Source organism: Kwoniella botswanensis, chromosome 3 (genome assembly GCF_036426115.1).
Source record: "Kwoniella botswanensis chromosome 3, complete sequence".
NCBI classification, from domain to species: Eukaryota; Fungi; Basidiomycota; class Tremellomycetes; order Tremellales; family Cryptococcaceae; genus Kwoniella; species Kwoniella botswanensis.
Window position 1 is genome coordinate 2,089,898 of NC_088601.1, and position 25,042 is coordinate 2,114,939.

The following is a 25,042-nucleotide window of genomic DNA, read 5'->3' on the forward strand; positions in this document are numbered from 1 at the left end:
TTGGGTGTATCAACATGTCTTCTACTTCAAGTGTAAATAAAAGAAACCATCATCCCAATCAAAAACATAAACTGCATATCGATCTGACCTATTCACCTTCCTCCCTTGGTATACTCAACCCAAACATCAGAGCCAGATCACCTTCTTTCTCGAGGACGAGCAATAGAGGAGAAAGAGAAGGAGAATCTAGCGAATTGTTACCTACACCAGATAGCGATAGTTTCGCCTTGCCTTCACCTTCTAATCCATTCATATACGAATTCCTACCTTCACCTCCTCCTAAATCACCTATCACCTCTGGTACCAGACGTAAACGGTGGATTAGGAAAATGATCAAAAGGAATTTTCATCCTACCCCATTGGGATATGCGATATTGATGATATTGTTGATATCGCTGTTATACACATTTAGTGGCTCGGGGGATCAGAATGGTATGATACTACGTCGTCCTTCAACAACAACATCATTATCTAATGGGAATGAAGATACATATATACAAGAGGAGGAAGATGAAGAAGAAAACGATGAAATATTATATGAAAAACCCGTTTTGGAAGAACTACCATCAATATACTCTGAATACATCCCTTCTCTGATACTTCCAAACATATTCGATAATCCAACATATCATCTTCTATCTTCCAAACTTGACCAATTCCTACATCGACCGATACAGTCACATGACGAAGCAAAAGAAGATAATTACGAGGGATGTCCAAGGGAATTGAGTGATAAGTTGGTCAATCCGGATCAATATAATGGAGATGCGCAGTTCTGGATAGAGACTGTGACTGCGCAGGAGATAGCTAGTAGACGTGCGGGGTTGATTAGATGGTTGGAAGATAAGTTGAATAAGGGCGAGGAGATTATTGGTAGGAAGGATGGGAGGACTGGGGAAGGAAGGGGGATAGTATTGACGGGTGGTAATCAGGTGAGTCCTCTGAATGCGATTTCCATTCTCAGTCCGTCCTGCGTTCTTGCACCCACCTCGTCTACTCTGTCTACTTCGTCTTCCCTGTACCCCAACTTTCCACTTCTGTTCCCTCCTCGGTCTTCGTGTATTCGTCAGTACTAACACCTTTTGCTAAAATAGGATACTACTCTGCGAACTATCACTGCCATCAAACACCTTCGTCGACTCGGTGTCGACCTGCCCATCGAAGTGTTCCATTATTCCGATGAGCTCACTGATAGAGGCCAGCGGGACGAGATTGAAGCGCTCGGAGCGTCGTTGAGGGAGGCCAAGGGCTTAGAGAAGGTCTCGGGTGTATGGAAGGTGAGTGAGAACGTGTATATCATGACCTGATTGGCTGCAAACCGTTGACATATGATCACGGTCTGTACGAGTAGAATTGGCAGATCAAAGGACTCGCTCTCGTCCAATCGTCCTTCCGAGAGATCCTCTACCTAGACTCCGACAACGTCCCTTTACGTTCCCCCGTTCACCTATTCGATTCACCCATCTACAAATCCAACGGTCGAGCTGTATTCTGGCCAGATCTCTCAAAGGATCATCCTGATAATGCCATCTGGCGTCTGGTCGGTGATACCTGTTCCTTGGATCTTTGGACATTTGAATCAGGTCAAATAGTCATTGATAAAGCTGGGAACTCGGGTTTGAACCTTGTTGCATTGATCATAGCTAGTGAGATGATGAATGAAAGGGAGTTCTGGTTCCACATGTGCGGAGGTGATAAAGATACGTTCAGATGGGCTTTCAGGATACTGGATATTCCATTTGGAGTTTCACCCAGATGGATGAGTGCGTTGGGTGTCAAGAATGGATATGAAGGTGGGAGATTCTGCGGACAGTGAGTGACATTGTTAGGAAGAACCTGAAATCAATGCTGAGGTCGATGCTGATAACACCTGTTTTGTTTGCTACGTGACAGTTCCGTCCTTCAACATGATTTAGATACTCCAGAAGGATTCACCAGGCCACCTCCGTTGTTTGTGCATTCGTGAGTTCCAGTTCACACTGTGGCTCCCGTCTCATTCGATATCCAACCTTGCTCATGCTAATCCGACTGCTCATCGCAGTAATCTCCTCAAACACCTCGGATCAAGTGGGCTAGGTAAAGGTAATCTCTTCACACATATCGTAAGTCCCATCTGCTTCTTTCACTTGCAAGTACTGATATCTTCATGGGATCGTTACAGCGCCGAATGTCAAATGATTACGCGTCGAACCCATCGTTGAATTACGCCCATTCGTGGGTTTACATGGGTCAAGCCCGAGGGATGTGTCTGGATTTAGATTGGCACGACCATACCCCTCAGGAAATAAGGGATGTCGAATGGCCCGAAACTATCAGCGTGGTGGAGGAGGAAGGAGGCGTGTTTGATGGGTTTGAGGATATCTGGTTTGAAGAGGGGGGAAGGATTGGGGGGTGGTAACATTGGGATTGGAATGTTTTGGGTTAATCTCATCAACATAACATACACGATGGAGTGTTGGATCTTACGAATCATGTTCCGGGAATAGTGAATATATCACAAGCAAGCCAATGAAAAGTATATCATATACACGTCGAAGATGACCTCATCTTCCTTTGCTGCTGAGCAGAAAAAAAACATAGTTATAGATATATAGATGCGATGTACCATCATGTATCAATAGTGCTCAAAGAAGGTGATTTGCCAAAGGGAAATCCTGCTGCATACAAATCGCCCACATCGCATTTCCCCTCTAATTCATCTGGTCATACGAAACCATTTGACTTTTCCCATCACCGTGGATACTGTATACGTTCCCGACTCGATGGGTGAAAGGTAGATAAATACAATATATTGTCTGTTCACATTTGCTTCTTGCTAGCTTGATATTGATTATACTTTTGCTGCTTCTCCTCCGGAATATTCTCCATATCTCGATAACGCAGCGCGCCTAAATGAGATCACATCTGGTGACATTCGATGACTCTAAAGAGAAAGACAAAAGCATCGTGTCAGTCTGATCTACTACTACGTCGTATTGATCCACGACACCCCCCTACTAGCACTGATGCATTGATTGGAATCAAAAACCACTCACTCAAAGCTAGATTATAATCTTTTTTCTCGACCTCCCACTAATCAGATTTGTTCTTCCATAACTATCTTCATGGAAACTTTCCCCTTCCATACCCCAGAAATGCATATGATTCTGATCCGTCTTTATATCCAATCCTTTCTTACCATGCATCTTCTCCATCTCTTCTCTTTTCTTGGATTTCGGTTTATTCTGCTTGATCCTTAATTTTTCAAAGTATATGTACGATCCGTAAAATACTTTAGAGGTACATCCAGATCTGGCACCGTGTTTCTCCAAAAAATCTTTAAGCTGTTTATGTTGAATAGTCACTTCTTGAGATAGAACTTGCTTTTTATAAGTTTCTGCAACAGCTCGATTGAACGATGCCATTGTAACTCCAGGTTTTCTGAGATGGGCATTAATCTTCGTTCGAACATCATCGCACGTATCGTACACTGCTATTCCACCTGGTATGTCTTCTCCATCAAGTGTAATTGAACTAACATCATATTCATCTTCCAAATCTTTCTTAGATGGGGATTTCGTTTTGGTTTTATCTTGATCGGTCGACGTCGTTTTGGCTTTCTTACTCGCCGGAGTATCATTCTTCTTCTTTCGTGATATCTTGATTCCCTTTCTTTCCCTCTTGACGAAAAACCTATGTGCTCCAGCATAGGTATCACTCCATTGTCCCTTCTGTCCACTCTCCTTCATAAATCTCTGATAGGCATTGTTACTGACTCCTATCGCATCGCAGAATTGATAGACCTTCATCTCTCCGGAATTGATAAATGATTGTATCTTATTTCTAATCTGAGCAGGTGAATATTTGATCATATCCAATGTCGGATCATCCTCATCATCCTCATCCGATATATATAAAGAAGCATTCTCTAATTCTGCTATGTCAGCTTCGGGGATGGAACCGACCTCCATTGGGATGTTGATCAGGATCAAATATCTGTCCTCGCTTGGTTATTGATTTAGCACCAGGTTCAGGTTGGTTCTGGTTCTCATCTGATACGATTGCGTTGGCTGCGTCCATGAGAGAGTCAATGTCCCTCTTGTTGCCTTTGGCGGATGTTGGGGCGGACTTGGCAGGAGGAGGCACATTGGCGAGAGATGTGGTGTCCTTTTCGGTCAAGGGGAGTCGGATGGTAGCTCTGGATGTGGCTTTGCGAGGCATGTTGGTAGTAAGTTGATGGTGTTGGTATAAGGGCTGTGTTGGTGGATGTTGATATTCGTTCTTATCTGCATGATGGACGCAATGGGGTGGTGTGGGAATATCATATCTTCATCTCACATTCCTCACTGTAGCTATGCGACACTAATGATAAAGTACGACGCGTAGTAGTATGGGTATCAAAGATAGTGATTTCTGTTTGGCGGTGGTGATGTCATATATCACGTGATACCAGACACCCCATCCTTCGCCAAAGGTCAAGGTTGAGGATACACAGAAGGTGTGTGTGGGGGGGCGGGTGGTCTCTTCTTAGATCCTTTATAACACACAAGTGTCCATATACGCAGGTCATTTGGTGTCTGACTCTCGGAGCTTAGGACGGGGTACTGACTGGCTATGGTGTATGCACTCATAAGTTCATGTGATGATTTCAAAACTAATTGAATACTGACTGCAAATCTGACCTACCATTCTTACAGATATTCAATCAAGCAGATACTGAAGAGCTGCACGAAGATGGCCTACACCATTCTGATCAAGATGCTAAACAGTACCTACGCCCCAACAATCCTCGCACTATTCTCAGACCTGATGTTCGTATTGATGGATGGGGTGGTTCAAGTTCTCGAAGATGTACATGGGATACCCACAGGTCAAATAGTATTTATACGAATGGTCAGTGCATCTTTCTACCTTGATACAAAATATCCACACGCTTTTGGCTGATATCTTTTCTCGGTAATAGTCATCCACGATCGTATTCTGTTTTGCGTATTTATCATACACCCACCCATCTTTCATAAAAGAATCAATCTCTTCTCCCAAAGCTTCGCTAATTTGGGTGAGAGGTTTCAACAATTCCCTTGTTATCATCACAATGTATGCTTCGTTGCTTTACATCACCTTATCGGAATGTACAGTCATCCTTCACCTACGTCCCTTCCCAGTAGGATTACTATGTTTCGTGTTTCTTCGAGAGAGGTTCTCGATCATTCAACTCCTAGCAAGTGGTAAGTCTATTTCAGTTTGTCGTCACTGCACTGTCATTTTACTGACTTAGGAATATCATACTACTAGTCATATCGTTCCTGGCCGTTATACTAGTCATTCAACCTTCCTCTCTATTTCATCCCCTCGACCCGTCTCCAAAAGATAATCGGGCTCTAGGATTCACTTTGGCGATACTCAGTACACTCACAAGCTCAGTCGATTTCTTGTTATTACGCAAGATAGAGAGGGTAGATCCAATTTTGATCCTGGGAGTATTCGCAGTAACAGGCTTATTACTTGGACCATTGTAAGTTAGTCCACTTCCCCCGCCTTGCTATACTCATATACCATCTGTTCGTCATAGGCAAATGATCATACTTCACATTCCACCTGTATTAGATCTCAAAGCAAAAGTATGGGGATTACTAGCCACCGTTACAGTAAGCTCTTATTTTCTAGTACTTCCTTCACGATATTCAGATCATATGCGATAATTACTGATTGATCGACCCACATAGGCATGCGGTTTCATGGCTCAAGTATCTATCGTACTCTCCCTCCAACGTACTTCCGGGGGAAGTATAGCGATACTGGGTTATCTGCAAGTGGTATTCGCAGTGATCATCCAATGGCTGTTCACAAAGGAGATACCAAATTGGTTGGCTGGACTGGGAATGGTTATCATAGTTGTTACTGGGATATGGTCAGCCGTGAGTGAGAGTGCAAGACTGATGGTATTTGCTAACAAAGTGACATTAGCAATATGGTTCTGAGAAGAAGGATACAGAGGAAGTAGGTGAGCGTGAGAGGTTGATGAGTGGCGAGGAAGCATAATTGTAAACCTATGGTGGGATGCATGGGGTATATACCATGGACTTGAGTATCTTTTCCACTGTCCTCCTGAAAAATGGATGAACGCTTTGTCCCCTGCTTTCAATGTTAAGTCAAGTCGACATCACTTGAGAGGTCTGTGTGGCCTGCCTGACTGGACTGGCTTCACCCCTACGGACGAGTTTACTTCCTAATCTCTTCTTCCTTTTCCTTGTTTGCTTTTCCTCTTCTTAATCATGCACAGTCTCTCCTTTCGACTACCCACTTGAATCATACTCCTGCTTTACTTGACGTCAGAGGCTACCAGATGTGTGCGTAACTACCTCACGAACAGCTGTGAGTCTCTCCTTGGATGAAGATCACTGGTGGATCAGGAGTGTGCATTATTCTTCCTCTCTGATCCTCATCCTTTCACCTTCTCTTTCCTTCCTTCTCGAATCATACTGAAATTCCATGATTCACGTAGACACTCCAGCCATGCCGTTACATACAGTGGGAAGGAACGACCTCGATCTGCCTAGCCACAACGTAAGCAATCATCTCGGTCACTCATTCACTCTGACTCTACTAGAAAGCTGATATGATTGTTGTTGATAAAGATTTTCAACACCAACCATCACCGAGGAGTTTGGGAAGAGAACCCAAGAGAACCCCTTACCAAGGTCAATTAGATGAAAGACATGCCTGGTGGCTTCAGCAATATACCGACACTGACGGGAAACTTCTCAAGAAAGGATTGACTTTTCCTTATTCTGCTTCGGACCTTTTGGCGATTTTTCATGCTCTCGCCGATGGGCATAAGACGAAGGAAGATATGAAAAATCATTTCCTGACTGTTGTCAAACATGCTGACAAGTGTGTATCTCGTTCAACCGAGGCGAGAATATATTGCTGATAGATTTTTGTCACAAGGTATCCGACTGTTATCCTTCCATTGACCGAAGAAGATAAGCTTCAAGCTAAACAACAAAATTTCCTCTTCGAAGTCAATTACAAATGGGATGAGACTAAGGCTTTCCCGGAGTGTATCACTGATTGGGGATTACCTTTCGTTGCAATTTGCCAACTGAATCGTTTCGATCGGGTTATAACTTCCTCACCCAATAGAATCTTCGCTCGAGAGTGGAGGGATGTAGAGCGAGAGGATTTGGTATTCGCTTACTTGGCTACTCGAAAGGTGTGTCCATGATCAATATGCATGGCGATTCATGCTGATAAATACTTTTCACTCAGAAACTCGGATACGAAGTGTTTCACAGGAAGTACAGCGGTCCTCGAAGCAATCACATCCCCGCTCTTTCCGGAATGCCCCAGTGGTCCGAAAGAATACCGATCGGCAATCTGCTTCCTCACCCGACTGGCAAAAGATCTTTCGCATGTTCGAATGGTCTATGCGATCTTCACGGTGCATGTATGCTGTTGGAAGCTCTCGCTCGTCAAGGTAACGATACATGCGGTAAAGGTAGTATCGCCCATGCTCAAGTTCTGAAAGGTTTTACTTTCCGAGCTTACGCCAAAAACGACAGCGATTGGAATTTGCACGAATATCAGGTTACAATCGCCAAGATCGGCAAACCCCAAAATCCTCGAGAAAACGATCTTGTACTCTACGAACGTCTTTTACACATGATTAAGAATCAGTCAGAGGGGTACATTCAATGGACGTGGGGCAGAGACGAAGTACCTGAATTTACCGATTTGTACGAGTTGGCAGGTGGTCTAGAGGCGAAAGATGAGAAACCTTCGGTTAAAAAAGAGAGTGAGTGCTCTCTTCACTTAAATATATCAGATCTCCTGCCCATCGACCCCTGAACTAACGACCATTGGATGTCCTCATTATAGAGAAAGTCAAAGCTGAGCGACGCTGAAGATGGAGAGAATCGCTACTTACAAAGGTCAAAAGACAAACGGTCAACTCCGAAATATATATCGAAAAGAACATTTCCTCATTTGTACATACTCTCTCTCTAATCATAATTCTCGAAACCATCAGTTTGTCATGTACTGTTTACCTATAACATACAGTATCTTTCTTTCGAGACACCGCCTCATGACTTTGTGAGCTATATATTATCATCATCCAGATCATGTATAAGATTCATACACTTTACATCAATATTTCCGAAGCTAGCAACTCTCGTACAATTTGAAGAAAACTCCATTTTTCAACAGGACTTTTCACCTCTTAACTCGAAAGTACCATCATCTAGACTCTACTCTGTTCCACAGACACCCTACCACCTAGTACCCCGTTGAGGAATGCCCGCAAAACCTTTATCTTGGTACCTCCATTTAGCGAGTGCCACCAAAATTGCCGCAAATCCAATAAGAGCGGTGGTGATTGAAAAACCAGTCACATATTGAGGTGCGTCAGACGAAGGCCAGAAGAAAGAGCCGTAAACGCTACTGAGGTTGCCAACACCATTAATAAGCGCGATCGAGATGGCACGGGGCTCCCTTCCATCGAACATGGTCACCATCCAACTGAGAAAGATGGGAACCGAGGTCCAGATGGCCGCGCCTCCAAAACAGATGAAGGTGTATCTATTACAATAGGTCAGCATCTGCAGGAGAGATGATAAATGACATGGCTAGTCAACACTCACCTGACAGCATTGTTATGGACCGTGACACAGATGATGAAGCTGATGATACCGCAGATACAAGCGCCCATTACAGTGTATGCCTTTTGACCGGTCCTGTCCGCGTTCCATCCGTTAATAACTGAAATGACAAGGGCGACGCAATATATAGGAGTAGTCATGAATTGTGCCTTTCGACCGGTGTATCCCAGAGAGGTCATCAGCGTAGGGAAGAAGTAGGAGATAGTTCCAACACTGTTTAATACGTTGTAGATGAGCATGAAAACCTATCGACCCAAAAATCCGTTAGTGCCACACTTGATTAAACTCTGATTGGACTGGACGTACCCAAGTCTTTGGATCCTTGAGGGCTACTTTAAAAGCCTGCCAGTGCGACATGTGCTCTCCATCTTCATCTCGTCCAGTTCCGAGTCTAGCTACTGCCAGTTCTCGCTCGGAATCGGAGAGCCATTTGGTGGTAGTGGGGTAGTTGGGTAAAATGAAGTATGCGGCACTTGCTATGACGACCGTTGCCAATCCTTCGATGATGAACAGCCTATCGACAGCTCAGCGTCGCACCAGCTATACTTGGTGAAGAAAGCTCACCATTTCCAACCTCGAGTACCTGCTACACCCTCCATGCCCTCGATGATACCTCCTGCCAGAAGTCCTCCGAAAGCTCCGGAAACTAAAGACGCGGTATAGAATAAAGCGATTCGTTTCGACATTTCCACAGGCTAGACAGATGTCAGGGCAAGTCCAAGAAACATGTCACAGCTGTAGACTCACTTTGTACCAACAAGACATGAGAAGCATGACTCCGGGGCTAAATACGCAGATAAGGGACTTGTAAGCTCGGCATGAAGGCTGATTTTCTCGTAGTCCACTCACAAGAATCCTGCTTCTACCAGTCCAAGTACCATTCGGAAAGCAACCATCCCACCGAGTGAGTTGACACCTTTAGCTCCGATCGACATCCCTCCCCATAGTACCATCACAGTCGGAAGGAAGATGCTAGGCGTAGACCTTGCAAGGATCATATTGCATGGCACTTCGTTCAGCAAATAACCCTGACGCGAGCATCTGTCAGCATGAATCCTCACCTCTACCCTCGTATGCAGAGCGTGAGACCTTATATACTCACAACGAAGAAGATGGACAGTACGAGCGAGTAATCTGACGATGAGAGCTTGAGATCCGCCTGCATACCCCCAACCTTCGCGTTACCAATATTGGTCCGATCAATATCTTTCGTCATAAAATCAGCTAAAACCCAAGTGCAAGATGATGGGTAGATCGGACAGTTCCTAGCCACCTTAGAACAGCGAAGACGCTTTCAACCGATATAATCTCGACAAGCGCATAGTCTGAGGAGTACTTTGGAGTCCAGATTGGATTCACTCACAGTTGAATACATACATGATCCAGAGCATTGGGAGAAGATGTCTATCAATCTTCCTCACCAATCGCTTTTCTTCATCGCTGCCAGGAACGTAGTTGTAAACGCCACCTTCATTCTTGGTCGATCCAGCCTCCAACTCCACATGTTGGACTTCGTGTTTGTCATCCATTGTATCAATGTACGTCCGTATTGCTATTTGAACTGTATGGTGGGGTTGCGATGGCCAAATGTGGAGAAGAAGCCGATCTCTTAATACTGCATGGGGACCCTTTATATTTGTTCATCAGCTAGGTCTACGGATTAACAATGATCCGATCTCTCTTGGTTCTTGGTACAAACTAAGTTCAGCGATCCTTAATTTTCCACAACGCTAAAGATATGAATGACCGCATCAGTACGCATGGTTACTTCATATACCGTCGGTAACCCTACAACCTGAGGTGGAGGACCATGGGGACATAATGAATCTCCGGGAACGGAGGATGGGATCAGCTGATTAGTTCACTTTCTTGGCGTTACTATTTGAATTCGGTGAATATTATGCCGTAGACACCTGATGAGGCGAAGACGGGAGATGGGAGAGAGTATATTATCGTTCCTAATTGTGACGAGCATTCACCGGCATGTTGGGTATAACCGGTGATGAGTTCCAAGCGAGGGGAGATAAGCTAGTAGGACCGATGAAAGCTTAGAAATGTCGCCTAATCCTAACCAATCGGCAAGGAGGACAAATAAAAGCAAGTCCCACGGAAAGGCAGATGTGTTCGTACAACAGATCAACAGCTCACACCGGTCTCCGTAGCGCCGATCCGAGGATGAAGCGTAACTGGCTGACTGTTCAATCAAGCGAAGGCCTCGTCCCTCTCAACATCTGTTCGCGAAGATCACACCAAACGTTATATACATGGGAACACCATCAACATCATGCATTCAATGGTATGCTTAGATTTCCCCTTTATCACCACCAGTAGCCGTTGTGACAACCACATATCATCATATGGATCATTCGGAATAAGCCGCCTGGGTACTCACTAGACTCCTACGTCATATGGGGTACAGCTAAACTGACGTCAAACCATTTACTGCAAGTTATACACTTAAGAGTACTCAACCCTCATCAAAATCATTTTATCATGGCATCCCGCTCCCATGTAAAGCTTGCTTTCCACTATCCATTTCACTCATATTCCCATAAGATTGATTAATAAGCCAAGATAATTGCCCAACATGGCTATGGTACTTCAACTCACCACCTTTTTGCAACAATGGCTCTACTCTCGACCTGATGTAAAGGCACTGAGGAAAGAAGATGATGCCGTCAGATTAGGAATTATAGGTGGATCAGCTATGATCAATGCAGCTGCAATCATCCACCCTGCCGAGACACATCCTGGAGCGAAGATCGTAGCTGTCGCTTCGAGGAATATCAAAGATGCTCAGAAAGCTGCTAAGCAGTTCGATATCCCTAAGGCATATGGGAGTTACGAAGAGTTACTGGCTGATCCGGAGATAGAAGCTGTTTGTAAGTCGATATTTTGCCTGATGTGGATATTAAGTTCATTCCTCTTTTTAGATATTTCCGTCCCGAATGGCTTGCATGGAGAGTGGGCAATCAAATCGCTCCAAGCTGGGAAACACGTCTTACTCGAGAAGCCGTTCACCTCAAATGGCTTGGAAGCAAGAAGAGTATTCGAAGAAGCCGAAAGATGTGGGAAGATCGTTGTTGAAGCCTTTCATTGGCAATTCCACCCTGCCGCACATGTCGTCAAGAGCCTGATCGCAAGTGGGAAATTCGGTGATATCAAGAGAACCTTTGCGAGAATGACTACTCCCAAAGGTACAATTCCAGGGAGTGATATACGTTGGCAGTGGTCTCTAGGTGGAGGAGGTGAGTAATACTATTGTGGGGGAATTGCAAGTAGCTAACGAGTCAATCACCTAGCTCTGATGGACGAGACCTATGCACTCCATGCGACTCGATATTTCGTTGGTGGAGATAACGAGACGTTGCTTGGTACCGGAATAAAGCCAACGGTTGTCAGTGCGACCTCTAAACCATGGAGTAAAGATAAGAGGGTCGATTCAGCTTCATGGGCGGATCTGAGATTTGATTTGGAAGGAGGGAAGACGGTGGATTCGAAGATATACGTGGACATGAACGCTCCTAATCTTGGTGAGATTCCTGACAATTTCATTATGTCATACTTGTTTAACGCTGATAGTCAATTCACAGCTCTGGTCATACCCCGAGCATGGGAGTTCCCTTCAATCGAGATAGAATGTGAGAGAGCTACTATCTACTTCTACAACCACATGATGCCTCATTTGTATCATTACATTTCGATCTACGACAAGGTCACCAAGCATACCACATATCAGAAACATTACAACTATGGACCTAAGTGGAAGGATGTCGGTGATCCTCACTGGTCCACTTATAGGTGTGTTTCATCTACTCTGGTTGGTGCACTTATTAGCTGACCGCGATGAGATAGGTACCAACTCGAAGCATTCATCGATAAAGTCAGAGGACGTGAACCCAAACATTGGATCACACCTGAAGATAGTATTGCTCAAATGGAAACTATAGATGCTATATACCTCAAGAATGGCTTGGGTGTCAGACCAGTGACGGGAGAGCTGGATGGAGCATCGGCCGAGTAAATCTCAGTTGGTAGATATGTAAGACCATAAGTATAATCGATGATGTATCCCTTCGAATCAGGACGATGGATGAAAAGGGCACCTGTCGAGCACAGTTGATTAAGATCCCAGGAGAACGTGTGAAGACGATCGTACTGATGTTTCATCAATATCAGGATCTGGCACCGGCTCCGTCCGTCTCACCTTGATCTTCAACTGTCGACGAGATCAGCAAGTTCTCAACAGGGTGTAATCATGCTCACTCATAACCCTTTTATCGCGTCGACACAGCTGAGATTCTTAAATTTTGGGTGAGTGACGTATTCAGGGAAGAGATTTTACGGGAAGCTGAGGAAGTTTCGGATAATGTGTTTGCACGTGTCTAGTAACCCTTTTAAAATGTGTCCGAAATGAAAATGAACATTACTCGTACTTGTTGCCTGGAATATATCTTTCAGTCTTGTATACTGAGGTCAAACCTCTTTCTTTCGAACAGGGTGCGGGACTACCATACCCTATACAGCATCTTCATGCCACCAATCATCTCCGACAGACATACCCCTCACTTCGCTACAACACTGACTGACCTCCATGAGAACGTCATCTTTCTGAGATCTACATCTTCCCACCCTCCCTCATACTGGACATCTTTTCGGTCGGATTCAAATCAACGTCAAGAATTGAGGAAGACTGATGATGTAGGTCAAGGTGTACCATGTACTGGGTCGTAACAGGGCCAGGCAGAGGATGGGGACTCGCTGCTGTTATCAAGCAGCCTGAGAACATGTCTCAATGAGTCCTACCAAAAAGTTTTCTGGGGTGGCACAGCATCTCTGAGGACAGGAGGTAAGTACAGTCTTTCTGATCATGTAAATACATATATAGAGCTCTGGGATGAGGTTCTGAAGTGGAAGGATCACCTCTATTTTCGAAACACCCAAACCACACTATTCAACTGACATCTTATACAACACTTACACTCGCTCAAAATGGCTTCTCCTGCCCATTCCATCCTCATACTCACACTTATCTTCTCTATGATGTTCCTAGCACTTATCTCACCGGCGAGTGCTCAACCCACAGGATTACTTCAGCGTCGAACGGCAAGGAATGTCGCTCCCAACCCGTCGGTACAGCTAAAACAGGTAACTCGTACCGAGGTGAGCTAGTCTCGTCCTTCCTTCCTCAGGATAACAGATTCACTGACATGTCATATTTGTAGTTGATCGAACGAGCCAAACGAAAAGCTACAAGGACCACTAAAAGGCAAGCAGCACCATCTTGCAGCACCTCGGACAACCGGCAGATGTTCACCGATGCGTTAGGTGGTATAGCTGCACCTGCGGTGTATGGTGAGTGAACAGGCATCGTATCATATCTAGTCAAGGACCAGCTGACGGCCTCGCAACATTCATAGGTTGTTCTGGTACATGGATGACTTCGGGTCAAAGGTACAATTTCGAAATTGACGCACTCAATGCGAGTTGTTATGAGCAGATGCAGCAGTGTCAGCTGGCGGCCAACCAGGGTGGTAACAAGGGTGATCTCACGGTGTCAAATTGTGAAGGGAAGGTGAGTACTCTCAGAGCCCTGGTGAAATAATGTGAAGAAAGAAAGCTAACATCCAATCTCTTTGACAGCAAGCACAGGCTTGTCTGAAATTAGCATCGGAAACCGCATCATAGTAGATGATCAATCATGCATTTCATCATACAAAAAGGTTTACAATCTTATAATTTATAGAGGCGAACATGGAGAATAGTGTACAATAATCATCAAATTTCTGTCAGAGTCTTCACAGAGTACAAGAGGATGTGGTCATCTAGTACTGTAATCATCCCATCGATATGCTTTACATATACCGTTATAGCAGGTAACTCCACCGACCATTACTCTTGGAATGGTAGTAGAGCTCACATACAGCATATCAGTATGTCATGAGCAGAGATGTCAGAATGAATTGTCGGTTGGAACATCTTCGCCGCATGACCTGGAATCGTACCTGGGTACAAGCTGAAGAGAGGAACCAAGCAGATGACACTGAAACTCAAAGAGGGAGAGACATCCATATGCCTTCGGTATGTTTAGAGGAATAATTACTGAGCTACCACATAGAATATCCAGTCGTGATCATCCTTTCCTTGCGATGGAGGTTGCACTTTGACTTTCCCTTTTTCCACTGTACCTGCTGAAGTTTCCCTCCCACTTCGGGGGTCAAACCATATAGCAACGAGTTTTTCTCCCTGTAACACGGATGTATCCACCTCGAAACCTTGTCCTTCTGGTGTATAAATAGCAAGCCATTTACCGTCGATATCTCTAGTAGCGGATATGAGCTTTGCATCTTTACCATCGTAGTCGTCTTCAGGTACGGGCCGATCGAAAGTATCGGATAGCAGGATCGATTGGTCAGGAATACGGGTGAAGTAGGACGGTCGGGAGAGGAACCACTTGGTGATGATTCCGATGTAGGTAGCTCCGGGAAGATCAAGCTCGTCGAACCAATTGGCAGCTACGACATGGAGATCAGCTTGGCGCATGTGATCACTTTTCCATGACCTACCTGAAACCGTGTTATGCGGGATAGGAGAATGAGACTTGGAGTTCAGGTTGTTCATTTGCCCTGAACACGAGAGGTAAGCGATACAATACTGCATAAATGGTACACACGACTTACAAACTGAGTTGACTCCATACGTCAGACCTGCAGCACCGGCAAAAACCTATTCTCATCTTATCAGATACGCTCACCCGTGATCATATCCCACTCACAGCTTGCCATGCTCCTTGACGGATGTTACTAGCTTTCCATTGGTCCTTTTCGGGTTTAAAATTGTAGTGCGTACCTATCTCAGACGTTAGCAGATATACACCTCGTATCACATCCACTCACTCTCGTAGTGCGCTTCCAAGTCAATGACCGGTCTCAAACTACCATCTCGGGTAGACGTCTCATACATCTCCCTCACAAGATCTACACTGTTTTGGGCGTAGAACCAATTCAAAGTACCGATGCTGGGATCCTCCAGGGGGGCATATTTGTATCCGCATGTATGTCCGGATTGAATACCATCAATAGTCAACCATTTCGAGTTGGGGAACAGATGCGAAGCGAAAGGTTTAGGAGTATCAGGAAGCCAACTGGCAGCTGTATCACGTGTAAGAACAAGGTGTAACATATACCGAGAACACACTCACTTGGGTGGAATGTGATGAAAGGTTGAGATCCATCTGGTCTATGTTTAGCTTCTCCGGCGATGATACCCTCTGCGAATGCTTCAAAGACAGGTCCATAGTCGATCACCTTGATTTCAGGTCCTCGAGTCGGTTTCAGCGCCCTCGCATTGAACGCAGCATCATCGAACCAGTATCTGTGAACATCCCCTCCGTTCAAGTAGGGCAAGAATGGGTATCTCTCTCCACTGTATCTACCAAATGCTAAAGCGGCGTCAACGTTGTCGAAGTAGTGATCGATCTTGTGGTAGATACCAGCGACGTAGTTTCCCCAGACTGGCTGAATAGCTATTCGTAAGCCAACACTAGCAGCGTAGTCGACCACCTGGAGTTGTACCGATTAGCTCAGTCCACCTATCGTTCTCACAGCTGCACTCACAAAGTCCACATACTCAAAGTACTTCTCATTAGGTCGAAGAACGTCTGGGTAGTACTTTTCCGCAGAAGGATCTTTAGGGTGGAATGGCCATTCTCCTTGTCGATTAGGTAGAGTTGCACCTCTGCGAACCCATCGTCAATATTGCTAATTTTGATCTATACGGAATACTACTCACCCATGCTCGGCAAAAAGTACACCAAAAATCACATTAAAGCCTTGCTCCGCTCTCTTATCAAGATACAGTTTCACCTCTCTCTCATCCAGTCTATGGAAGATCTCCCAAGCTGTATCTGCCTGCCAAAAGAATGGTTCATCCTGGACAGAGTCAGCGATAGCACGATTCTGTCGCACGTACCTTCTCCCCGGATGCCAGATATCTCCCCTTGGGATGAACTCGGATCTCGAGAGCCTTTGACCTTGCGATTTGTTCAGGAGTGCGTACCATTGTGAGGTTTGTCGACCTTCACTACATTGTGTCTACACTTCGTTCTTGTTCGCGATGTTATATAGGAGAGTGAGAATGACGATACGTTAAACAGCCTACTGGTACTCGGCATGTTAGATCCGGTTGATCCGGTCAAGGGTCAGGCTAAGCCTTGGCACATGCATGAATGTGCAGGAGTAAGTACGTAATATAATCCCGCGCGTCGGCTACTGCCGCCATCCTTTAGGCTACCGGAAATCAGGTAACTTCCGAGACAGCCACGGACCAATAAACCTTTTCGATTCAACCGCATATGAAGTCCGATCTACTACAACTTTGACAACTTGATACATATCTAGTCCAGAATTCCATATATAATCATGTCGGGTCTCCACAGGGCCTCCTTGAACCCCAACTTACTCCATCCAAAGTAATCTCGGCTCAACGTACAACTTGCACATCATGGGCTTCAAACAAACCGCTCTGTACCAAGACATGACCCCCGTGCTGCTCTTCGCAGCGGTCTTCTCGTCTATGGGAGCTTTCACGTTTGGTTACGACAATAACTGGTGGGGAGGCGTAATGGGTTCTAGACATGTAAGAGCTCTTTCGGGGTTGTTCATAGCTCGAGCTGATCATGTACCAAAAAAAATGGAAAAAATTAGTTCAATTTGACCTTCGGAAGTGGTTATAAAATCGAAAACGGTGTCCAAATCAAATGGATGAATGCGAACGATCAGAGTTCTGGTACTGCTCTTGGTACTGCCGGTATCATGATCGGTTGCATGATCGCTCCTTTCATCAATGAGCGATTCGGCCGAAAGGCATCTTTTATGTCACTTGCTGTCATTGCGTGAGTAAAGATTGGTGGCGGTTGTTCTGTTGATGCTACCTGCTAACAGCACCTCATAGTATCGTCGGATCCATTATCATGGCCTGTTCTACGATTAAATCGAGCTTCTGGATGCTCGTCGCCGGGAAAATCATCGTCAATGCCTCAGTCGGTATCGCTTCTGCTGTCACCGGTGTATATCAATCCGAATGTGCTCCTCATCGAATTAGAGGTGCTTTGACCAACGCATATACCGTGTTCAACAACACGGGTACACTTCTGGCCAACATTGTAATGTACGGCGTTCACTCGAAGCTCAACGCTTCGGTATGGCTGGTACCCATCGGTCTCCAATTCCTCTTTCCCATCATTATCCTCATTGTTACCCCATTCCTTCCTGAATCACCTCGAGTGAGTATTTCCGATCTAGTAAGACCTGGACGAGGCTCATTTGATTCTTGTTACAGTGGCTGGTAGGTCAAGGACGAACCGGGGACGCTTTCATCCAACTACGTCGTCTCCGAGGTAAAAAGATGACCGATGAGGAATTGCATGATCAACTTCAAGAGGTCAAAGACTCTCTAGAGCACGAGCGAGCCAATCAATCCAAATTCGGATGGCTACAACTCTTCCGAGGTCAAGACCTTCGACGTACGCTGGTCGGTTGTGGTATGCTCTGTTTGCAACAAGGTCAAGGTATTTCATTCACCAACAACTATCTCAACATCACCATGCTCAACTTGGGTTTCACCAATACATATCAACTCCTCGTCGCTCTTTACACTGGTAAACTGGTCATCACATTCCTCGGTTTCTACCTCCCCGATAGAATCGGTCGACGACCTATGGCCCTCTTCGGTGCGTGTAGCATGGGATCTTGTATGTTCATCATGGCAGCCGTGGCGACCGCCACCAACAATAAGCCAACCGGTGCCCTCGGAAACCTAACTCTCGCCGCCATCTTCATCTGGGTTTTCACCTTCTCTCCCACGTGGGGTGCTCTTCCTTGGACCATCGCTGCAGAAATCAGTAGTCAACAACTCCGTGCAAAGTCTCTTGCCGTCGCTGCTTGGTCTGGGTACGCTGTCGGTTTGATCAATAACCTGGTTGTGCCATACATTCAACAGGCTCAATACGGTAATCTTCAAGGTCAAATCACTTACATCTTCGGTGGTTTCTCGATCGCTGCCATCATCTTCTGCTATTTCTTCCTACCTGAACTCAAAGGAAGAACCCTAGAAGAGGTCGATATGCTCTTTGAAGCTAAAGTTCCTGCTAGGCAGTTTGCCTCCTACGATCTCACCTCGCTCAAAGAGGAACGCGCTGCTCAAAACCCTCATGGCAATTCGGAGAAGGAGGGAAGTTTGTACCACGAAGAAGTGGGCACCAGGAAGAACGAAGCTACCCTAGCGTGATTCAGCTTATCATAAGAAATAGGGGATATCAATCGTCGGAAATGTGAAGGTGGCAATATCAGTAGTCAGTATTTCAGGAAGGAGAAGGAAAGGGCATGTATCTCTTGAAGTGAAACGGATATCATATGAAGCATTTGTCAAGCAGATATCGGATCCTGTGTATAGTTCCATGCAAAAGATACAGAACTGGCTACAATGGGCAAAGATCATATTCGCAAGCTCGGTGAACATATCTTGACCTTCATATGCATGCTTTGCTATACAGACTTTGACAAACATAGAGGTTGAAGGCAAGCGGTTTTTACCACATAATCATATTTGGTAAGGAGGTGGCGCATTTTGAGCAATACATATGGTCTCTTGGATGCCCCTAGAGAGCGCTGAAGCACGGTAAAGCCCAATTGACAGCCTGTCCATATAATCAGCCAAGAATGGTCGCTCATGCATCAATAACGACAGAGATACGGTCAGGTAACGGTGGAGTATGGGAAAACTCCACCATGATATCACGATGACACGCACTCCAAACGATCAATCAAGTTGAGGTGCAGCTGTTTCTTCTTGATCATAGTCCCGGGAACTTGTTACAATTGCGGATATCCAGTAGGCAGCTCACACCACTACAAATATCTGAAAGTAGAACTGCCTTCGGTCTGTTATGTTCGGAAACTTTTTCTTTACTAAAGTCACACAAGCAGTTGCTGCTCATTTTCCATTCGCACTGCGATGCAAATTGAATCTGACCAGACAGTAAGGAATACAACGCATGACCGATTAGAAGATATGGTTATATGCATCTATGACCCAGAAAAAATAAACCCTATTCATCCAAGATCTGAACTTTGATCGCGAGTTTCGACCTATCTGCGCAAGTCTCAAAAGCGTCAATGGTCTTCTCAACAGGGAATGTGTGAGTGATGAGCGCATCAACATCGCCAAGAACACCTTCTGCGACTAATCGAATGACGACAGGCCAAGATTGCTGATAACGGAAAGAGGTAACAATGTTCACTTCCCTGAAACCCATGGACATGAGAGGGATTTCGATATCAGGTTTACCACATCCTATCTGAAGCAAAGTACCGCCATCCTCGAGAGCCTACACAAGTGAGGCAATCAGACAACAGATTCAGGTGAGTGATCGACTGGACTCACGTAGCAAGCCGAGTTGATACTAGACCCAGCACCTGTCGCTTCAAAGGCTATTTGAGGAAGACAGTCTGTACCCATAACCTCACGGATCTTCGACGCCGTTGTTAACCTATCCCAGCTGAGATCTATCTTCAGCGTTCGGTCGAATCCCATAGCCCGGACTTGGTCCAATCGGTTCTGCTCCAAGTCTGTAATGACGATAGGAGAAGCACCTGCTGCTCGAGCACAGAGAGCGCTAGCCAGACCGATCGGTCCAGCACCGCAGATCAAGATGGGCTGGCCTAGGTATGGCTTTGCTCGGCGGACAGCGTTGTAAGCGACAGACAACGGTTCGATCAAGGCGGCGGTGGCAAAGGACATAGTGTCGGGTATCCTGTCCGAGTATCAGTCAAGTTAGTTCCATTGGAACAGCGTCAGAGGAACCTACTTGTGAAGAAATCTGGCAGGATGTGCTACAAATCGTCTCATCGTGCCGTCTGCTGGTGGTGTACCGGAGAATCTAGATGAGCAGATCTTAGTAAAATCTCATACCAGCAAACAGCCTACTCACTTTACTTTTGGACAAAGGTTATATCTCCCTCGAATGCACATATCACATTCCCAACATGACACACCAGGTTCAATCGATACCCTATCGCCAATTTGGAAGTTCTGAACGTTTGATCCCACTTCTAAGATCTGACCACTTGATTCATGTCCTAGGATGATATCGTGTGTCACGCAACAGTCACCGATTCTGCCGCTCTTCCTGCACACTCTGTCAGTGTTGGGCTGCCATCGGAGTAGTGCAGACTTACCAGAAATGTATTTCACTGGCGCACCAGACCGGACAAACAATCAGTCTTTGTAACTCTGATCTGATCCATTCCACACTGCTTACTCACGATCCACAGATACCTGTTGCTTTCTGAACACGAGAATCAGCTTACGGCAAGTCGATAGTCGGCAGATACAGGTCACTCACAATGTGAACAACGCAATCATCCGGCCCACACGATGGATATGGTTCTTCCTTCTGGTAGATCCTATAAGGTCACTATCAGCTTCAGGCTGAAATTCTTGAAAGATTATTGGACTCACTTGTGATCCTTGGTCACCCACAGAGCCAAGTTCGGCCTGGTAAGCACTTCTCGAGAGACCGTTGGCATGGTCTTCGTAGCTGCTGGAAGGGTTTTCACAGCTGGATTGGTCTGATTAAGCGCGACAGGAGACATGATGGTCAATGAGTCGATAGGTCAAGTTGATCATTCTACAACGATTCTTCATGGCACCATCCTTATATCAAATCCACAAGATATGCATCGCAGTGCTCCTGAAAGAATTCTGGGACTCCCATTCCTGTCGTGGGGGATGTTAGATGTTGATCCGGGGGAAAATCAACAACCCAAAATGGATGATACGAGTAGTTCAACTTCCTGTCGTATCTCCGTCGGCTGATAGGTGATTTCCGAGACTGAGACTTGACCCCATAAACACATAGCCGGAAACGTCCCTCCCTCTCTGGCTTGTGACCTATGGTTATGGTCTGAAAGGTACAAAGTACAAGTATGAGGAAGATGCATGCATAGGACGATAGGACTGGGATAAAGTGATGGAGGTCTCTACTATCAATGAACAGATCTGATAGGTTGATATCACGTGGTGAATGAATCGATGAATGGGATCTGTCTCGTACAAGGCAAAGAGAGAGATGTCTAAATATGTCATGTCGAAGATGATGAGTCTCACTCTGTACCCATCATCCATTGTGTATACTGCCATATCGATACAACCATCCCCCATGATATCGCAGCCCACCATTGATGATACAGAATCATCCCTCGGCGCTCAGCTGCGACAATCCAGTACATACTCTCAAGCTCTCTCGGGCGTGAACTCGAGCAGTATCCAGTATAATCCCAGCGACAAACATCCCTTCTCTCCAGTCGGTATAGATGAGATACTTTTTGGTAACCTGAATGCTATGCAACCAATTCACAATACCATTCCAACCGCACAAGAGTCTCATCAGCTACCAGGTGATACCCATAGTACCAACGAAGGGACAGAGCACGATTCTTATAGGAAGAAAAGGAAGATTACAAGGGCGAGAAACGCTTGTCTACCAGTACGTATCCTTCATACATATCAATCTTCCTATACCCCAGGCTCACGGGCGCAGTGCCGTGCAAGGAAATGTCGCTGTGGGGGCCAGCCCCCCGATCCTTGCGGGAGCTGTCTGAAGGACGAGCTACAGTGCAGATGGCCGACAGCGGATGGTCGATCTGCCGAAGCACGAAGGATCAGATCGCACGGGAAGAGGAAAGAGTCGAAGGCTGAGGTAGCAGAGACGAATGATGCGACAGGAATAGATCAGGACATTTGGTTGTTCGGGCACGATTGGCTGTCAGATATAGGTAGTGCATCTACAAGTGGTACGTACCCTTTTCTCCCTCCCACTCAATTCTATCTGACAGGTCAACCCAGGCCAGCCTTTTGATTTCAGCTTGGGATCTATCCCTGCACCCTCATACACTTCCCTTGACCCTTCACAACAAGCACCTGACTCTATAGGTCTCCCTGCCGATCCTACTTTAGCTATACGCGATCTCACGGTTCCTACGGAATCTCCAGACTGGCTGTCTGGGTTCGATCCAGCTGAAGTTGTCATGGCGCTGAGCGGTCAGCTTCCCGTAGTCGAAGATGGTAGCATCCAAGGTGACCGATTAGGAGCTTCGGATACCACTTCCCCCGCAGTACAGTCTGGCGCAACGTCAAGAGCTGTTCACTCGTCAGGCTCGAGAGAAGACAAAGTAGTCAAAGTGTCATGGTGGAGACCTCATGGGCAAACAGCTATCGTCCCAGGGCTGCAGAGAATCGTATTGAAAGTGCAAGTACAAGCCCCTGGTAGCACCAGTCAAGCGTCGACTCCTGTCTCTCCAGGGACAGGTTTTCAAGATGATATACTTGGTCCAGACCGAATACCGGAGCCGGGTATAATGAAACACCTCCTCCATATCTTCTTTGACTATTTCGGATGTCAATTTCCATTCCTCGATAAACGGTCATTAGAACTGTCGATAGAAGAGAGAACAGGTTCATGCTTTCTGTTCCTATGCATCGCTGCTATCTCTGCCAGGTAAGTGAGCTTTCCACCTGTCTACCAAATCTAATCAATGATTGCTAGATTCTCCACCAATCCTTCAATCGCATTGAAACACCTGAAACCATTCGAGTACGGCCAAGAATTTTACAAAGCTGCTAAAGAGCTGCTGGGTTCGATGCTGACCGTACCTTCAAGAGAGACTGTGATGGGATTGGTGTTACTAGCTCATGTGGGATTAGGTGCAGGTGAGTGATAGAACACATAGTACATGGCTGATGATTCACAGATTCTGAATCCGAGGAATGGATGTTCACTGGAATGGCGGTTAGAATGTCAATTGATTTAGGATTGCAACTGGTATGTGGGAAGAGTCTAACGAACACCCTCATACCTCGCTTACGATCCCTTCTCCGCAGAGTCCTCCCGAAGACGCTCAAATATCACTGGAAGATAGACGGTCGAATCGGTTACTCTTTTGGTCTGTCCTATTACTGGACTTCGCTCTGGCCTTCGGAACCGGACGTCAGCCGACCCTCAGAGTGGAAGAAATCACGCAACTCCTGCCCAGCCTCGATGATCTATCCACGAGTTCGCCATCAGAAGTACCCAATCCATTCCCATATGCCGCTAGGCAGATGCTAGCATATGGTCAACTTATAACAGTACTCAACTGTGGTAGGCAAAAGCAAGATGAGATAGATAGAGCTGTGATAGTGGCTAGATCTAGGGCGATACAGGTGTACAATACTCTACCCGATGATCTGCACTGGAACGTCTCAAAGTGAGATTTTCTCCGTCTACACAAACACACATGAGCTGATCGGTTATGCGCAGCCTACAACGACATACCAAAGCCGGATACGCTACCATGTTCTTACACCTGCACCTTTGGATGCATACGATCATCGTCAGTTTCACTCCGTCATCTCTAGATATCCTTCTGACACTTGGACATACAGGCATCGGGCTATCTAACAGACACCGACTACCTACGAAGAGGAGCGGGCCGGTCGAACCCTCTTTCTGGCCTAATCAGTGGTCACGTAACGCCTAACGCTGTCGCGGCCTCGAATCTATGGAAGAACTCTGCGAGAACGATTGGCGATGTGTTGGTACTCAGTGATATCATCAATCCCAATGCTTATCTCTCCCTTCCATTCTGCAATCAAGCGTTCTACGTCGCCGGGTGCTGTTATGTAAAAGGTGGGTAAAGCGAACGGTGTGGTATTAATCTGCTGACAGTGTTTTCTGCAGAGATCGAGACCGAACAATGGAATCTCGACCATGTAGATCGAACGTCGGAAGAACAATCACGTCCGACCAGTAGTGACGGCGATGCTACTGCTCGATCACCGAAGAAAGACAGACAGGTCAAAAAGCCTTCAGAGCTATTCCGATCCTTGCTCACATCAGTGGCCGCGAACAACATATCAACTGTTCAACAAGGTCTGACGAAGCAGACGAACTACTGGAAGGGAATAGCATGGGTTGCTGAGGCTCTCTCACAACGAGTCGCAGGTATCGGTGCTAGCGAGATTGATCTGGCCTCCATCACCGAAAAACTCAGCTCCTCAATATATGTCGCCGATGCCGGAGTGCTCAAAGGATCAGGAGATGTTCAGCAGTCAGCCACCGATTTCAAGGGCAGTACGGTGTAGACTCAAATCTGGTGATATTGGTAGCTGCAGGTCTCGGCTGTCAGTTAAGGTAGGTCCATCCAAACATTCTTAAATTGCTGTACTGACGATTCCATTCATATGTTGTCAGTGTACATATAGGGAATTGAGTTGTAGGGGAGTCCTTTTTATGTTGACAAGTTACAACATGGCAATGATACATCACACATATGCGTATGAGATGCCGTCAATGATGCTTT

The 25,042-nt window shown here is 45.9% G+C and overlaps 11 protein-coding genes across 11 annotated transcripts; 7 read left to right on the plus strand and 4 right to left on the minus strand.

Annotated features, from left to right (window-relative positions):
* Nucleotides 1-14: 14 nt before the first annotated feature.
* Nucleotides 15-2,398, plus strand: L199_008660 (uncharacterized protein; the record flags this gene model as incomplete). The annotated part of the gene is made up of 6 exons (XM_064894339.1): nt 15-932; nt 1,095-1,277; nt 1,352-1,812; nt 1,894-1,962; nt 2,042-2,102; nt 2,162-2,398. 6 exons carry the CDS (start codon nt 15-17, stop codon nt 2,396-2,398), a joined length of 1,929 nt encoding a protein of 642 aa, XP_064750411.1.
* Nucleotides 2,399-3,041: 643 nt separating this feature from the next.
* L199_008661 (uncharacterized protein) lies at nt 3,042-4,200 on the minus strand (the record flags this gene model as incomplete). The annotated part of the gene is made up of 2 exons (XM_064894340.1): nt 3,042-3,757; nt 3,945-4,200. The coding sequence occupies 2 exons, from the start codon at nt 4,198-4,200 to the stop codon at nt 3,042-3,044; spliced, it is 972 nt and encodes a 323-aa protein (XP_064750412.1).
* A 513-nt stretch (nt 4,201-4,713) lies between these two features.
* L199_008662 (uncharacterized protein) lies at nt 4,714-6,021 on the plus strand (the record flags this gene model as incomplete). The annotated part of the gene is made up of 6 exons (XM_064894341.1): nt 4,714-4,872; nt 4,943-5,207; nt 5,275-5,494; nt 5,552-5,627; nt 5,706-5,897; nt 5,947-6,021. The coding sequence occupies 6 exons, from the start codon at nt 4,714-4,716 to the stop codon at nt 6,019-6,021; spliced, it is 987 nt and encodes a 328-aa protein (XP_064750413.1).
* Nucleotides 6,022-6,495: 474 nt separating this feature from the next.
* Nucleotides 6,496-7,886, plus strand: L199_008663 (uncharacterized protein; the record flags this gene model as incomplete). The annotated part of the gene is made up of 6 exons (XM_064894342.1): nt 6,496-6,546; nt 6,618-6,680; nt 6,749-6,873; nt 6,931-7,195; nt 7,252-7,777; nt 7,861-7,886. 6 exons carry the CDS (start codon nt 6,496-6,498, stop codon nt 7,884-7,886), a joined length of 1,056 nt encoding a protein of 351 aa, XP_064750414.1.
* A 366-nt stretch (nt 7,887-8,252) lies between these two features.
* L199_008664 (uncharacterized protein) lies at nt 8,253-10,171 on the minus strand (the record flags this gene model as incomplete). Its single annotated transcript, XM_064894343.1, has 8 exons — nt 8,253-8,562; nt 8,625-8,887; nt 8,949-9,156; nt 9,207-9,337; nt 9,390-9,426; nt 9,492-9,670; nt 9,745-9,848; nt 10,006-10,171. The coding sequence occupies 8 exons, from the start codon at nt 10,169-10,171 to the stop codon at nt 8,253-8,255; spliced, it is 1,398 nt and encodes a 465-aa protein (XP_064750415.1).
* Nucleotides 10,172-11,229: 1,058 nt separating this feature from the next.
* L199_008665 (uncharacterized protein) lies at nt 11,230-12,666 on the plus strand (the record flags this gene model as incomplete). The annotated part of the gene is made up of 5 exons (XM_064894344.1): nt 11,230-11,524; nt 11,576-11,890; nt 11,945-12,175; nt 12,236-12,443; nt 12,498-12,666. The coding sequence occupies 5 exons, from the start codon at nt 11,230-11,232 to the stop codon at nt 12,664-12,666; spliced, it is 1,218 nt and encodes a 405-aa protein (XP_064750416.1).
* A 968-nt stretch (nt 12,667-13,634) lies between these two features.
* On the plus strand, nt 13,635-14,330 carry L199_008666 (uncharacterized protein; the record flags this gene model as incomplete). Its single annotated transcript, XM_064894345.1, has 4 exons — nt 13,635-13,805; nt 13,868-13,997; nt 14,063-14,217; nt 14,286-14,330. 4 exons carry the CDS (start codon nt 13,635-13,637, stop codon nt 14,328-14,330), a joined length of 501 nt encoding a protein of 166 aa, XP_064750417.1.
* Nucleotides 14,331-14,741: 411 nt separating this feature from the next.
* L199_008667 (uncharacterized protein) lies at nt 14,742-16,703 on the minus strand (the record flags this gene model as incomplete). Its single annotated transcript, XM_064894346.1, has 9 exons — nt 14,742-15,157; nt 15,209-15,268; nt 15,323-15,368; nt 15,418-15,491; nt 15,539-15,793; nt 15,844-16,204; nt 16,259-16,379; nt 16,434-16,552; nt 16,614-16,703. The coding sequence occupies 9 exons, from the start codon at nt 16,701-16,703 to the stop codon at nt 14,742-14,744; spliced, it is 1,542 nt and encodes a 513-aa protein (XP_064750418.1).
* A 441-nt stretch (nt 16,704-17,144) lies between these two features.
* L199_008668 (uncharacterized protein) lies at nt 17,145-18,929 on the plus strand (the record flags this gene model as incomplete). Its single annotated transcript, XM_064894347.1, has 4 exons — nt 17,145-17,279; nt 17,348-17,535; nt 17,595-17,925; nt 17,982-18,929. The coding sequence occupies 4 exons, from the start codon at nt 17,145-17,147 to the stop codon at nt 18,927-18,929; spliced, it is 1,602 nt and encodes a 533-aa protein (XP_064750419.1).
* An 820-nt stretch (nt 18,930-19,749) lies between these two features.
* L199_008669 (chlorophyll synthesis pathway protein BchC) lies at nt 19,750-21,295 on the minus strand (the record flags this gene model as incomplete). Its single annotated transcript, XM_064894348.1, has 8 exons — nt 19,750-20,028; nt 20,085-20,454; nt 20,509-20,580; nt 20,632-20,829; nt 20,879-20,893; nt 20,966-20,988; nt 21,046-21,106; nt 21,162-21,295. 8 exons carry the CDS (start codon nt 21,293-21,295, stop codon nt 19,750-19,752), a joined length of 1,152 nt encoding a protein of 383 aa, XP_064750420.1.
* A 566-nt stretch (nt 21,296-21,861) lies between these two features.
* Nucleotides 21,862-24,824, plus strand: L199_008670 (uncharacterized protein; the record flags this gene model as incomplete). Its single annotated transcript, XM_064894349.1, has 9 exons — nt 21,862-22,188; nt 22,276-22,495; nt 22,548-23,199; nt 23,248-23,411; nt 23,453-23,523; nt 23,583-23,947; nt 24,001-24,073; nt 24,126-24,369; nt 24,421-24,824. The coding sequence occupies 9 exons, from the start codon at nt 21,862-21,864 to the stop codon at nt 24,822-24,824; spliced, it is 2,520 nt and encodes an 839-aa protein (XP_064750421.1).
* Nucleotides 24,825-25,042: the final 218 nt, after the last annotated feature.